Consider the following 13,909-nt stretch of genomic DNA (forward strand, 5'->3'; position numbering starts at 1 on the left):
AACCTGTCTCTTATATCATTGCCAAATTTCAACTAGTTTCCCATTAATTGTAACAAATAATAGCCATTTAGGAGTGCCAGAAATGAACAGGTTGATAGCTTCATTGAATAACAGACAAAAGGATGTCAAACAAGCTTGTTTAAGGATTTAAGGCCTATCCTATCACCAATAGAAACTCTAGGCTTTGGCCTTCAAAGGCAAGTAATGTCTAATAAGGATTACAATCTGAATCGTCACTGATATTGTGAGCCGGGTAAATGGATGATCTCTTAATGAAATGAATGTTTCAGACAAGATTCATTATAACTTAGGCTGCCTGCTGGTTAAAACCAAAGGCTTTCCTTTATTGCAACATATTAATTTATAGTTTTGCACTCTATCTGATACAGAAAATCATAACCCACACGCCACGGTTCTTAATATCATCCTTTGCTAATATTTACTTTAAACAAATCTGACTCCACAAATTCTACATAAACATGTATGTTCTTGAAACTTCACTGTGAAGAAAAGAGCCTGAAGCGATTGGTAATTGCTGTTTTCTTTTACAGTCTGAGCTTCAGAACACTGGCACAGCCCAGCACTCTATAAATGTCATCCTCTCGTCTCATCCATTAGCTTCCATTTACATTTGTTGGTGTGCTTGATAAAACTGTCTGATGCACGGCACAGATGCAAACAATCATTTGTCTCGATGGAAATCCTAGCTCTTCTTGTTTAATTCAAAGCACCGTTTTGCTGTTGCTATGTGCAGTTAGCCTGCTCTGATTCTCAGGTTGGCCACTGGGCTGGCAGTGATGTGTGCAAACTGATGCTGTTCCTCTACCTTTATGTCTTTGCTCCTTTGGAAGGATGTACTCGTCTTGGAGGATGTTTAACAAGGATTCACCAGGTTGTTACCTGGTGTCACTGTATGGGTCCTTTATGCTGCTGTGGTGGTGGCTCATTGATGAGGCTTGTGTGTTTAAACATAAACACCTTTACAGGTAGGCTTTACCTATTTACTGTTGCAAGTATAGTCTTGCATGGTATCGCTCCCACCATGCAGACTAGCTGCTGACAGAGTGTTCTTCTAGACTGTTCTCTGACCATGTGACTACATACATCACACCGTGGACAGTGCCACTCTCCAGTCCCACGTTAACCTTTGCTGTGCTGAGAATCTTTATAGTATAATGCATGCAGATACATATCATCACACCTGGGATGAAGAAACCTAACAATGACATGACATTGGGTAAACGTGAGTTACAGCCCACAGAGATGAAGGGGCTACAAGAGGTTTGATTCAGGTGTCTACATAGCACAAAGGGAACTGACACTAGAGACAGGAGAATGCAGGACAAATGGATTTGAAATTCTTTGCATGGAGACTGTGATGATGTGGAATTCAATGTCGCAGTAACCCAAAGTTGCAAAACCAATTCAGATACTTAAAATACATCCAGATATTTACTTAAGAACGAATAGTATCTATATATGTGGGGGTTGATGATATAATGCCAGCCATTTGATCTGCAGGAGGTGTCCGCCTTCCTCCTGCACTTTCCTCTTTTAAGATGTTCCTTAAAACTAACCTTCTGATCAGTCTACCCCTCTTTCTATGCAGCATCCAACATCCCTTTTTATCATAGTGTTGTTCTGAGCCACTTTAGCTCTGTGAGTTTTGAATTTTCTTCTCATAAATTACTTTTCCTTAAATTACTCATTCATTCTTCCTCTTTCCAGCAGTGTCATGTGGTTCCAACTGTGTTCCCATCCCACTTCCCAACCCACTTGAGGTTACAATGACTTTGGGTTCAGCAACTCCAGACTGGGTCTGCCATTTCTCCTGCAATCTGCTTGATTTACTGCATTCGAGAATCATACAAGAGATCATTCAGTCCATTTTGTCTGTGTCAGATCTTTTAAAAAAAAATATTTTTCTTCTCCTTTTTCACATTTTCTCCCAAATTTACACCCACCAACAATAAACAATAATCAGTGACAAATATGTCCATCCCCATATCAATAACAACGATCCCATCCTCCCACCAAACCCCAAACATTAGCCCGCATGTTCACACAAACTGACCAAAAAGGAATTAGGGATCACCCATAGTCGCCATTAACACACACCGCCCCCCCTCCCCCCAACCTTCCCACCCCCCCCCCCCCCCCAACTAATGTTCGATGTTATCCAGTTCTTGAAAGTGTGTAATGAATAATGCCCATGAATTGCAGAACCCCTCCATCCTTCCCCTCAGTTCAAACTTAACCTTCTCAAGAGTCAAGAATTCCAACAGGTCCCCCCCGCCACGCCAACCAGGATCCGCCTTTGGGCGATCAACGAGGCGAAGGCAACAACATCTGCAACCGCTCCCGTTTCCAACCCTTGCTTGTCTGACACCCCAAATATGGCCTCCTGGGGACCCGGGTCCAGTTTCACGTGTACCACTTTAGAAATTACCCTAAAAACCTCCCTCCAGTAACATATGAACATGATTAGCGCCCCCCCCCCCCCCGCAACATTCACGCACGTCTTCTACTCCTTCAAAGAATCAGCTCATCCTCGCCCTCATGAGGTGTGCTCTGTATACCACCTTCAGCTGTATCAGCCCCAACCTCGCGCACGAGGTGGAGGCGTTCACTCTCCGGAGCACCTCACACCGGAACCCCTCCTCCATATTCTCCCCCAACTCTTCCTCCCACTTTGCTTTGATCCCTTCCATTAGTGCCTTCTCCTCTTCCAAAATAGCCCCGTAAACCGTTGACAGTACCCCCTTCTCCAGTCCACCTGTCGTCACCACCTCCTCCAACAATGTGGAGGCCGGCTCCGCCGGGAAGCTCTGTATCTCCTTTCTGACAAAATCTCGAACCTGCATGTATCTAAACATTTCCCCCTGCTCCAGGCCATACTTTGCTTCCAGCTCCTTCAATTCTGCAAACCGACCCCTAAGAAACAAATCTTTCAGTGTCTTAATCCCCTTCTCCTCCCATTTCCAAAAATTTCCATCACACTTCCGTGGCTCAAATCTGTGGTTCCCCCGAATCGGCCTTTCCCTTGACCCTGCCCCCAACTCGAATTGTTGGCGAAACTGCCTCCAAATTCTCAATCAAGCTATTATTACCGGACTCCGTGAGTATTTCCCCGGGGCCACTGGGAGCGGCGCTGTTGCTAGTGGTTTCAATCCCGACCCCCTGCACATATTCTCCTGCACTCTGACCCACTGGGAATCAACCCCTCTGACCCAGCTCCGCACCTTCTCCACATTCCAGTACTAATACATCAGGTTCGGAAGACCCAAACCCCCTGCCTGCCTTCCCCTCTGTAGCAGCACCTTTCTAACTCTGGCCACCTTCCCTCCCGATATGAACGAAGTAATCCTTCCCTCAATCTCTCTGAAAAAAGCCTTTGGCAGGAAAATCGGCAGCCATTGGAAAATAAACAGAAATCGCGGCAACACGTTCATTTTAACCGCCTGTACCCGACCCGCCAGTGATAGAGGGAGACCACCCCACCTTGCCAGATCAGCTTTCACTCTCCTCACCAAACTAGAAATGTTGTACCTGCAGAGCCCCCTCCACCCCCAACCCCCCCACTCCCGGTCAACCTGCACCCCCAGGTACCTAAAGTGAGTCCCTGCCCTATGGAATGGCAATCCCCCCACCCCTGCCCCCACCCCCGGCCGAGATACCACAAAATACTCACTCTTCTCTAGATTTAGTTTGTACCCCGAGAAAGACCCAAACACCCGAAGCAGCTCCAATATTCCCCCTATCAACACACTCGGTTCCGACATGCATAACAGCAAGTCATCGGCATATAAGGATACCCTATGCTCTATCCCCCCCCCCGCACTATTCCTTTCCATACCCCCAAACTTCTTAATGCGATGGCCAATGGCTCAATCGCGAGTACAAACAGCAGGGAGGACATAGGACATCCCTGCCTAGTGCCACGGTGGAGAGAAAAGTATCTCGAGCTGATGTTGTTTGTGCGGACACTCACCCTCGGCTCCTTATATAGTAGCTTTACCCAGTTCACAAATCTTGGTCCAATACCAAACCGCTCCAGAACTGCCATCAAGTACCCCCACCCTACCCGGTCAAACGCCTTCTCAGCATCCAATGCCACAACCACTTCTGTTTCCTGCCCCTCCGCCACGTTCAAAACCCTTCTAACGTTTGAAAAAAGCTGCCTCCCTCTCATGAACCCTGTCTGATCTTCACCTATCACCTTCGGGAGGCACTCCCCCAGCCTACCCGCCAGTACCTTGGCCAATACTTTTGCGTCCACATTCAAAAGTGATATGGGCCTATATGCCCCACACTCCGTCGGGTCCTTATCTTTTTTTAGCAACAGGTAAATCGATGCCTGCCCCAAAGTTTGTGGCACACCCCCTTCCCTATCACCTCTTCAAACATCCCCACCATCAGGGGTGCCAGCTTATCCTTGAATTTTTTATAATATTCCTCCGGAAATCCATCCGGACCTGCCACCTTCCCCGACTGCATCCTCCCAATCGCATCATTTATCTCCTGCTCCGCTATCGCTCCTTCTAATGTAGCCCTGTCCCCCTCCCCTAACCTCGAGTACTCCAACCCATCTAGAAATTCCTGCACCTCATGGTCTCCCCCGGGTGGCTCTGACCTGTACAACCTCTCATAAAATTCCTCAAAGACCTTGCTAATCAGATCCGGAGCCATCACCAACTTCCCTGCCCTGTTCCTCACCTAAACAATTTGTGTCAGATCTTTGAGAGAGCTAGCCAATTATTCCAGCTCCCCTCTTGGCCTTTGAACTTCTACCCTTTTGTGGCTCTTGTCATATTTTGTTTTATCACACTCCGTAATGCTGTTGTGTGAGAGACATATTGTCGGTTCCATGGAAAAAAGGGCAGTCATTTGGGATTAAAAAATAGAAAGATATGGCTAACAGATGGGGAGAATGGACACCTGTCTCTATGTTGCTAAGTGTGCCAGGATCAATGAATTGAATGGCAATGCTCCTTTAAGCTTGAAGACTCAAGAGTGGTTTCTTTGGCAAAGAAAGGCTCTATTTTTGGAACTGCTGGCCATCAAGCTATTTTTAATACCCCCCAAAGGACAGATTACACTGCCTCATGTAAAACGCCTTGTCGTTTTTTTTCCTAAATTTTAACTTATTCAACAAAAAGGTATTGTAAAAGACAGGATTGACAAGGGCGAAATGTCTTAACAAAGTCACCCAAGTTGAGAACCTCGCTCCTCCACCTCATGGCAATGCTAATCTCATTCTTGACTGTGGAAAAACATCAAATGAAAGCTTAATTGAATCCAACAGGCGCACGGTGAAAGCTGGCAGGAGAATCAGCACTCGATTCTAATTTGTGGATTGCCAGAGAAATTGAAAAATGAGGAGAAAAATTGAAGGAACAAAGAACAAAGAAAAGTACAGCACAGGAACAGGCCCTTTGGCCCTCCAAGCCTGCGCCGACCATGCTGCCCATCTAAACTAAAATCTTCTACACTTCTGGGGTCCATAACCCTCTATTCCCATCCTATCATGTATTTGTCAAGATGCCCCTGAAATGTCACTATCGACCCTGCTTCCACCACCTCCTCCTCCGGCAGCGGGTTCCAAGCACCCTGGGCGGGATTCTCCACTCCCACGCCGGTTGGGAGAATCACCGAGTTCCCGGCGGCGCAGGCCGGAGAATCGCCCGACACACCCAAAATGGCGGACTCCCCCCCCCCGGCGCCGTCCAAACCATGTCGCTGCCGGCGGGAACAGCGCGGGAACGCTGGGGGGGGGGGGGCGGCCTGCGGGGGGTGGGGGGATCCCGCACCGGGGGCGGCCTCAAATGGGGTCTGGCCCACGATCGGTGCCCACCGATCGTCGGGCCGTCCTCTCTGAAGGAGGACCTCCTTTCTTCCGCAGCCCCGCAAGATCCGCCTGACATCTTCTTGCGGGGCGGACTCGGAGAGGACGGCAACCACGCATGCGCGGGTTGGCGCCCTTTATGCGGCGGCGGTCGCGTCATGTATGCGGCACCGCCTTTACGCGGCGAAAAGGCCTGGCGCGTGTAAATGATGCGGCCCCGCTCCTAGCCCATTATCGGGCCCTGAATCGGTCGGGATAGGGGCTGTTTCGCGCCGCCGTGAGCCTCGACGGCGTGGGCACTTCAGCGCAGGAGTGGAGAATCCCGCCCCCTTAGTGGGAAGTCTTAACCTCAAATAATAAAAGCATTCCCCGAGAAATTGGAAATTTAAGGCCTGTTCTATAGAATGCAGTAAACACCCAATTTACTAAGGGACAATTGAAATGAATACACTGGTGCCGTTAGACAAGAAAATCCCATGTAGTACATTTGGCCCATCAAGTGCATGCCAGCACTTTGTTCTATCCCATTTCCCTCCCCATTCTCTCCTCCTAGACCCACAAGTTTATTTTGCTCAAACGCATATCCAATTTCTTTCTGAAAGCATAGTTGCTCTGATTCTATGGTTAAAAAAACAGGAAGCCAAGCAGGCAGGCTATTCCTGCAGTAGATCAATTTGTACAATTTTAGCCAGCTTTTCGAGTGTGAATTTGGCCTTGGTCTTAGGCTAGAATTGACTGGAATCATTCAGATCATTTAGAGGTTAGTTAGGGTGCAATTCGCACAACCACCTGCCGGTGGGGTCGATGGCGGGTGTCCAGGGAGAATATGGCAAGTGGTCCAGAAATCTGTTTCACTCCGCCGTCAACTTACAGGGGGATCTTCCACTGGTGTCTGCCTCGGCGGGTTGGGAAACCCACTAGAGGCTGGCGTGAACTTCATTTTCATTCCGTTAATGGGATGCAGATGAAGGCCTGACCTCCCACACACCCGATTCTCCCCAATGCCGGCGGGAAAACACACCGGCATGGAACATGATCGGAACAGCGTGGCGTGCAGATATCAGGGATCAGCTGAACAATGCTTGGAGTTGCCTCTGGAGTTTGGGATGGAAGTCGCCTGCAACCTGGAACACTGCAGCAGTTGTTCGGGGGAGCACCTGCAGGTGGACCTTTCAAATCAGTTACCCTGGCAGGGAGAACCAGCCTCAGAATGTTCCTGGTCATTCATCTTCATTCTTAGAAAGTTCACCTTCCGATCTGAGTACTCCCAGAGGTCTATCTTCATTTTCAGGAGGTCCACCTCCTTTCTTCAATAATGGGTCAGTGATGTTGGACACAACAGCAGACTAACACCATCCAGGTCTGCCCTGCCAAGGAATACGGCATGAAATACCCGGGTGCATAATTAATAAGGTCGGGGTGGGAAGATTTGGCATGTTTTCCTGCCGGCGTCCGCAGCGGGAACCACTCCGCGTACAAGCCCCCGCCACAGCACTTTGTCCCAAAATAGGAGCATTCTGCCCATCTTAATTTTCACAGTTTTACACTTTGCGTTGGCACCACCTCGTTTCCCCATTGTGTTCATATGGTGACATTTACCTTTGCAAACCGCGATTGCATCCTTCACCTCCCGCCTCTGTTTCCTCAGCTGCATCAGTTCATTTCGAAGCTGCTCCTTCTCTTTCTCCAGTTTTTCTTTCTCTTCAATAAATTTTTTTAGATCCGCCTCAGTTCGATTCTTTCCAAACTTGGTTTCAATTGATACTGGAGATGGATTTAAACAAAGAGCAAAGCGTTAGCACCAAGGTTGCTGTTGACCATCAGGCAATACATTAATAGCAGTGTAGCACATGACAGAATCGGAATCATACAGACTTTTGGCCTTAAGATCAGAAAGTTCTGCAGCATTACAGGTCGTGTTCTGGTCAGACATGACTGAAGTCAAACTCGAGATTTCCTTTTGGAGTGCCATTTAATGGCATCACAGGGAAATGTAACAGGCTAGTGTGACAGATAAATATTCCCAATTATTGTGAGGATCTCATAAGGAATACATGAACATATTTTTCAATGAAACACATGAGACATACATATAAATGCTAATAGATTACAAATATATCTGGGAGTGGGCCATCTACGGTATTGATTCAGGCTGGCTAGGGCTTGTGCCTCAAGTGGGCAGCACAGTAGCACAGTGGTTAGCACAGTTGCTTCACAGCTCCAGGGTCCCAGGTTCAACTCCTGGCTTGGGTCCCTGTCTGTGCGGATTCTGCACGTTCTCCCCGTGTCTGCGTGGGTTTCCTCAGGGTGCTCCGGTTTCCTTACACAGTCCAAAGATGTGCAGGTTAGGTGGATTAGCCATGATAATTTGCCTAGTCCAAAAAGGTTGGGAGGGACTACTGGGTTACGGGGATAGGGTGGACGTGTGGGCTTAAGTGGGGAGCTCTTTCCAAGGGCCGGTGCAGACTCGATGGGCCAAATGGCCTCCTTCTGCAGTGTAAATTCGATGAAATTATATGAAAAAGTCCACGAGGCCCATTGCAAATGCAAACATGAACATACAAATCAGGAGCAGTAGTCGTCCAATCGGCCCCTCGGGCTCTCTTCACCATTTGATAAGATCATGGCGGACCTGATTACGGCCTCATTACACCCTGCCTTCCCCTTTGATTATCTTGGCGGTCAAGAATCTATCAAACGCATCCTTAAAAATAAGCTATTTTACTTAAATTTGGGTGGAGCCGGGGGCAGCATCGTTCTTCCCAGCAGCACATTAAAACCCTGGGCTGCTTCTCCCCCTCCCTGATCTCCAGAGGATCGATCTTGCTGTCCTTGGGGAAGTTGACTTTAGGACAATGAATGGTGCTGAGACGCTTGCCATTATGTTGCTTCTGGTCTCGTTAGGAGTATACAGCAAGCACTGCACTGAAACCCTACCTGATCCGATTTCTAGGTGACAGCACATAAGCAGATAGCATAAGAGCCAAGTGAATAGGATCAGGAATGGGCCATGCAATCCGCTGAGCCTGCCCGCCCTACCATTCAATCGTGTCGATTTTCTAACTCGACTTTACTTTCCCAGCTGACCTCCCCATCCCTGGATTTCCTTATCGAGTCCAAAAATCTACCAATCTCAGCTTTGAAGATACTTAGTGACTAAGAATCCTGAGGAAAGTTCCAAAGATTCACAAACTCACAACCCTGAGGGAAGAAATGTCTCCCTCATGTCAGTCCATTCAAACCTGTTCCAATCTGGACCCGTTTGCACTGATGGACATTTACACCCGTTTCCTAACCTGCAGTTATAATAGCAAACAGATTCAAACTGGAATGCGCTCTGGCGTCTGTTTCACAGTAATCTCCCATTGAACGAGATTCAGCGTTCACCTGTTGCACTTAGCTTCTGTTTTTCCACACACTCCATAACTGTCTTCACTGGCTGATGACTCGCTTGTGCGCCATTTTTACTCAGGTCAGGACAAGGCATCACCACTTTATGAACACTGCCAGTCTTTGAAGCGTTTTCTTCAAACTCTGCTTTCGCTTGAGGTATCTGAGTTTCAGAAAAATTAAAACATTCGCGAATTATCACATTTCTTTCCCACACATGGAGAATTCTACAAAATGCTCAATTTTTTTTTCAAATATTTTTATTGGCATTTTCAATTTTATACACAGTTGCATTTTGTGTTTGATATGTACAGTACATGGGATTCTTTTATATACATCTTGTTACCTTCTGTCTTGGTGCGCTATCCTCCCAGTGCACTAATCCCCCCCCCCCCCCCCCCACCCCCACAAACAACACTACACAGTACGTCCATAGAAAATAGATTTCTGTGTAATCTTTCTCTGGTAATCTGTGCCCTTTGGGATGAGAGCTATTGAGGCTGCGATATAACAATGCTGAGCAACCAATGTGAGAATGCTTGATAATCCTCTTCAGTATGTTCTTATGTATAATGTGATTAATTCTGCTCTGTCACTATGACTCAATCCCACAATTAGGACAATAACCAGGCTGGTATTTCTGCAGTATCACCCCAGTCATCCTGTGGCATCGTTGAGTAAAGTTGCCAAATAATTGCCGATAAGGGGTAGTTCCGCAATGTGGGCTCAAGCTTGTCGCGAATCGGATTGATGCAAAGTTAGCTGCAAATATTTACAGCCACTAGGCTAAGAAAATACCCAGATCTTGAAGTGAAAATGGGGATTAAGCAGAATGATACCCGAGTAAAAACGGTCAAATCATGAAGAAAAGTTACATGGTTTGTGTTTCTTTAAGGATAGAAGATTTAAGGTGAATGGCAAAAAAACAGTGGCAAGGTGAGGAAACATATTTTTGCATGCCTGGTTATTATGACCTGGACTGCACCACCTGCAGGGCGATGGGAGCAGGGTCATTCAAAGAAGAATGGATAAAGACATGACGGCACTAAAAAATGTCAAGGGCAATGGAGAAAGGGTAGGGGAGTGAGATTTATTGGATAGTTGCACCAAAGAACTAACACATGCATGATGGTACAAATGGCCTCCTTTAGTTCCGCATCATTCTATCATTCAGTCATTAAGGGTGACATAATTGAGCGGTGTGAGATGATTCAAGGCCACCAGATGACTCAGCCCACATGTGCTGCCGTGAGGTCCAGAATTCCCCGTTCACTGGCTGGCGACGGCATTCTCTGGTCCCTTAACAGCGCATCCCTGCCATAGGTTTCCTGGCATTGTGGGTGTGGCTTAAATGGGAATTCCCATTGAGAGCGGTGGGAGCAGAGAGAACTGCGCGCCGCCAAGAAACACGTGGCAGGAAGGCCGGAGAATCCCGCCCGAGGTTGACCTCCACCTCCATGCTGGACAGCATGGGGGTTCCATGCTTCTAGGCAATGACAGTAGGCTGTCTGATAGGCCTGTTAATGTAACAAACGTCAGTCATCTCCTGACAGCCAGCCCATTAAAGTCCTCATCTGATTCCCTTGTAGTAAAACTAATCTTCAATCTCTTCCTCCAGGGAGCCGATGGACAAACTGTCCTTTCTCTCCGGCCTGACTGATACCCATTGTTGTCAGGTGACTGATCATAGAACATACAGTGCAGAAGGAGGCCATTCGGCCCATCGAGTCTGCACCGACCCACTTAAGCCCTCACTTCCACCCTATCCCCGTAACCCAATAACCCTCTTAACCATTTTGATCACTAAGGGCAATTTAGCATGTCCAATCCACCTAACCTGCACGTCTTTGGGCTGTGGGAGGAAACCGGAGCACCCGGAGGAAACCCACGCAGACACGGGGAGAACGTGCAGACTCCGCACAGATAGTGACCCAGCAAGGAATCGAACCTGGGATCCTGGCGCTGTGAAACCACAGTGCTATCCACTGTGCTACCGTGCTGCCCTTTAATGTGTGAATCCTGACTCTAAGCTATGTTATGGGACATACCAATATCTGAGCTGAAGGATGATATCTGAGCTTCCCCTGCAGGAGCCACTCCATATCTCAGGGCTGCAGTGGAAGTTCAAATGGATGGCATGGAAACCAGACTTGGTATCGTCCAAGTTCCGACTGCTGTCTCCTGGCTGAGGATCGCAGTGGAGCTCAGTAGGGCATGAAGGCTCACACAGTAGTCCAACAATCTATACTCCAACAGATTTCTTGGGTTGTGGCATTGCCCCAGGAGGGTGCCGTGTGCAGCACAGTCCTTTGTTTTCTCTCAGGACTTGGCCCAATACTGCCACTCCACCAATGCTACTTCTGGTGCTTCTTAGCTAGCCCAGACTGCTGCCACCTATGTTGTTTTGTGGCTGTAAAGATCTGTGCTCAATGTCGTTTCAATCTGATTGCCAGTAAGCTTGAGCCTACATCACGGAACTACCTAACTATCATCAACAATTATTTGGCCTTCAACGCCCAAAGCTGCCATAGGACATCCTGAAAGTTCATCTGCAGTCTCTCGAGCACAGCCATGGTGCGGTCAATGGGGCATCATTGTGTATGGACAATGGGACAAAAGCACCCACAAGACAGACACTAATGGGATGTACAGGGAGAATAAATCTGTTTTGTATTCTTGAATGATGTTATTGGATAAAGTTGTTATGGAAAGAATTTTGTTAGTTGCTTCTATTGCAGGAGACTTTGGCCAAGAGGACACCATGCCGGAGCATCACAGCTGGATGGATAGGTGGAGAATAGTGGAGCAGTGGTGGTGAGGGAGTGATGTCCTGAGGGAACTGGAGTCTCAGCAGGCAGTCACAGGCATGCCATCCAGGGTAATCTCATCCTATCCTCGAGGCCACCTCCTCTTCCTCCACCTGCTGAAGTGTCCTCCGTATACCTGGTGGCAATGACTGTGCCCTCGTGATAGCGAGGTTGCGGAGGACACAACAGACTGCCACACACTTGGAGACATGCTCCAGCAAAGTGGTGCAGGAAAAGTGGTGCTTGAGAACAATGATTGTTTGCTCCATGATATTGCTGATGACAGCATTGGATTTCATTCATTGTTGCCCTTCGCATGATCAGGAAGCTGAAGGGGGTCATCAGTTATTTGCCGAGGGCGTATCCCTTTTCACTGAGAAGCCAGACTCTGGTTCTTGGTGACGACCCAATGATGGCTAGAAAGTTTTTGAATGATACATTCTCCCCATGTATCAAATATAATAGATATTGCATAAGGGTAATTCACCTTAATACCAGACTCCAAAGGTTTTGCAGTGATTCCAGAATCAGAATCACTAGTGGCGTCCTTGTCATTCATTTGCAAAAGATTTGAAGTTTCTCTTCCATTCTCAGAGTTTGATGCATTTGGTTCTGTGTTAGAGGCCAATTTGTTGTTACTAGAATGAAGGAATGATTTTACTGGAGTTAGGTCCAAATAAACCCTTGTTTGATCTTCCCCATAGCACTGTTCCTCATTAGCTTTATCATCCTGTGTAAAAACAGAACACATGGCCATATTCAGTAAAAAGGAATCATTAACAATCGGTATTTCCAACATAGCCTTTAGGCAATGATTAGTGGGTTCCTGCTGTTCAGAGCCAGATTCAACTCTAATCCAATCTAATTTTCTAATACATGCCAATATGCACCTGATACAGTCCTGAATTCTGATGATGGTGTGAGTATACAATTATGAGCCGGGATTTCATTCACATTAATTTCATGGAGCCAGTTACAGGGGATCTCTGGCATCCAGAAACAGTAATGTTATCAAGCATGCGAAATAGCCAGTGCCATTAAAGAATTCACACAAACAGCAAATCAGGAAATAAAATGCACTGACTAGCCTTCACTTTTTGATCATTTTACAATGACCAAAATAAAAATGAAGATGTTCACATGGGATTAACACAGAAACTAAAATATAATAAACAAATTCTTTCAAATAATTATTTTAATAATATTGATGAAAAAAAAGACATTTTTGTCGAAGCTTTTCACCTTGTACTCATCAGGACATTCGTAAGAATACCATGCAAGGGAAATCAGCAAATGTATACTGTATGAGAAGAGTGCGCTGATTGGTTGTCAGGTGGACTATGATTGATAGAGGCATTGTCATGGAAAATTAGCTTTTCAAAGAGCAGAGAGGTTATTTGTCAGTAATTATGACTCAGTTACATGACAGTCAAGAGAAACAAAAATTTTTGGAAGATTTTTACAGCAAGATTAGAGGACTTCACGCATTACCCTATATAGGAGCAGGGAAATAGCGACACTAGTTTCTGAATATCTGCATTTAACCGTGCATGTGCGGCCACCAGAAGTCATGGTCAATTTAATCACTACAACCACAAAATCAGAGCCATGATGTTCCTCCAGCTCTCAAGCCTCATATAACTGGAGGACACAACAGATTTGCTGGATTTTGGTGGACCACTTTATTGGGCATGAAGGAGTGAGTTCCGGGACAGGGCTGTCTGGCACAATGAATTGTGCTGAACCATTATGCCAATCCCTATTTTCACATTAATAAACCTACTCACAAAGCAGATATGCTTTCACATTGCTAAAACAAATGGATATTATACATTTCTTATGTAAGCTATTGCAATAGTTTTCATTA

The 13,909-nt window shown here is 46.7% G+C and overlaps 1 protein-coding gene across 2 annotated transcripts in view; it reads right to left on the bottom strand.

Annotated features, from left to right (window-relative positions):
• Positions 1-13,909, bottom strand: part of afap1l2 (actin filament associated protein 1-like 2) — a 312,790-nt gene that overhangs the window by 20,834 nt on the left and 278,047 nt on the right. For both annotated transcript variants that reach the window (XM_072479450.1, XM_072479449.1), the window contains exons 14-16: positions 12,530-12,772; positions 9,233-9,398; positions 7,445-7,609 (exon numbers count right to left, since the gene is read on the bottom strand). In XM_072479450.1, the coding sequence (XP_072335551.1) occupies positions 7,445-7,609; positions 9,233-9,398; positions 12,530-12,772 (574 nt within the window). The remainder of the gene's footprint in view (positions 1-7,444; positions 7,610-9,232; positions 9,399-12,529; positions 12,773-13,909) is intronic.

This window comes from Scyliorhinus torazame, chromosome 16 (genome assembly GCF_047496885.1).
Source record: "Scyliorhinus torazame isolate Kashiwa2021f chromosome 16, sScyTor2.1, whole genome shotgun sequence".
Classification (NCBI taxonomy): Eukaryota; Metazoa; Chordata; class Chondrichthyes; order Carcharhiniformes; family Scyliorhinidae; genus Scyliorhinus; species Scyliorhinus torazame.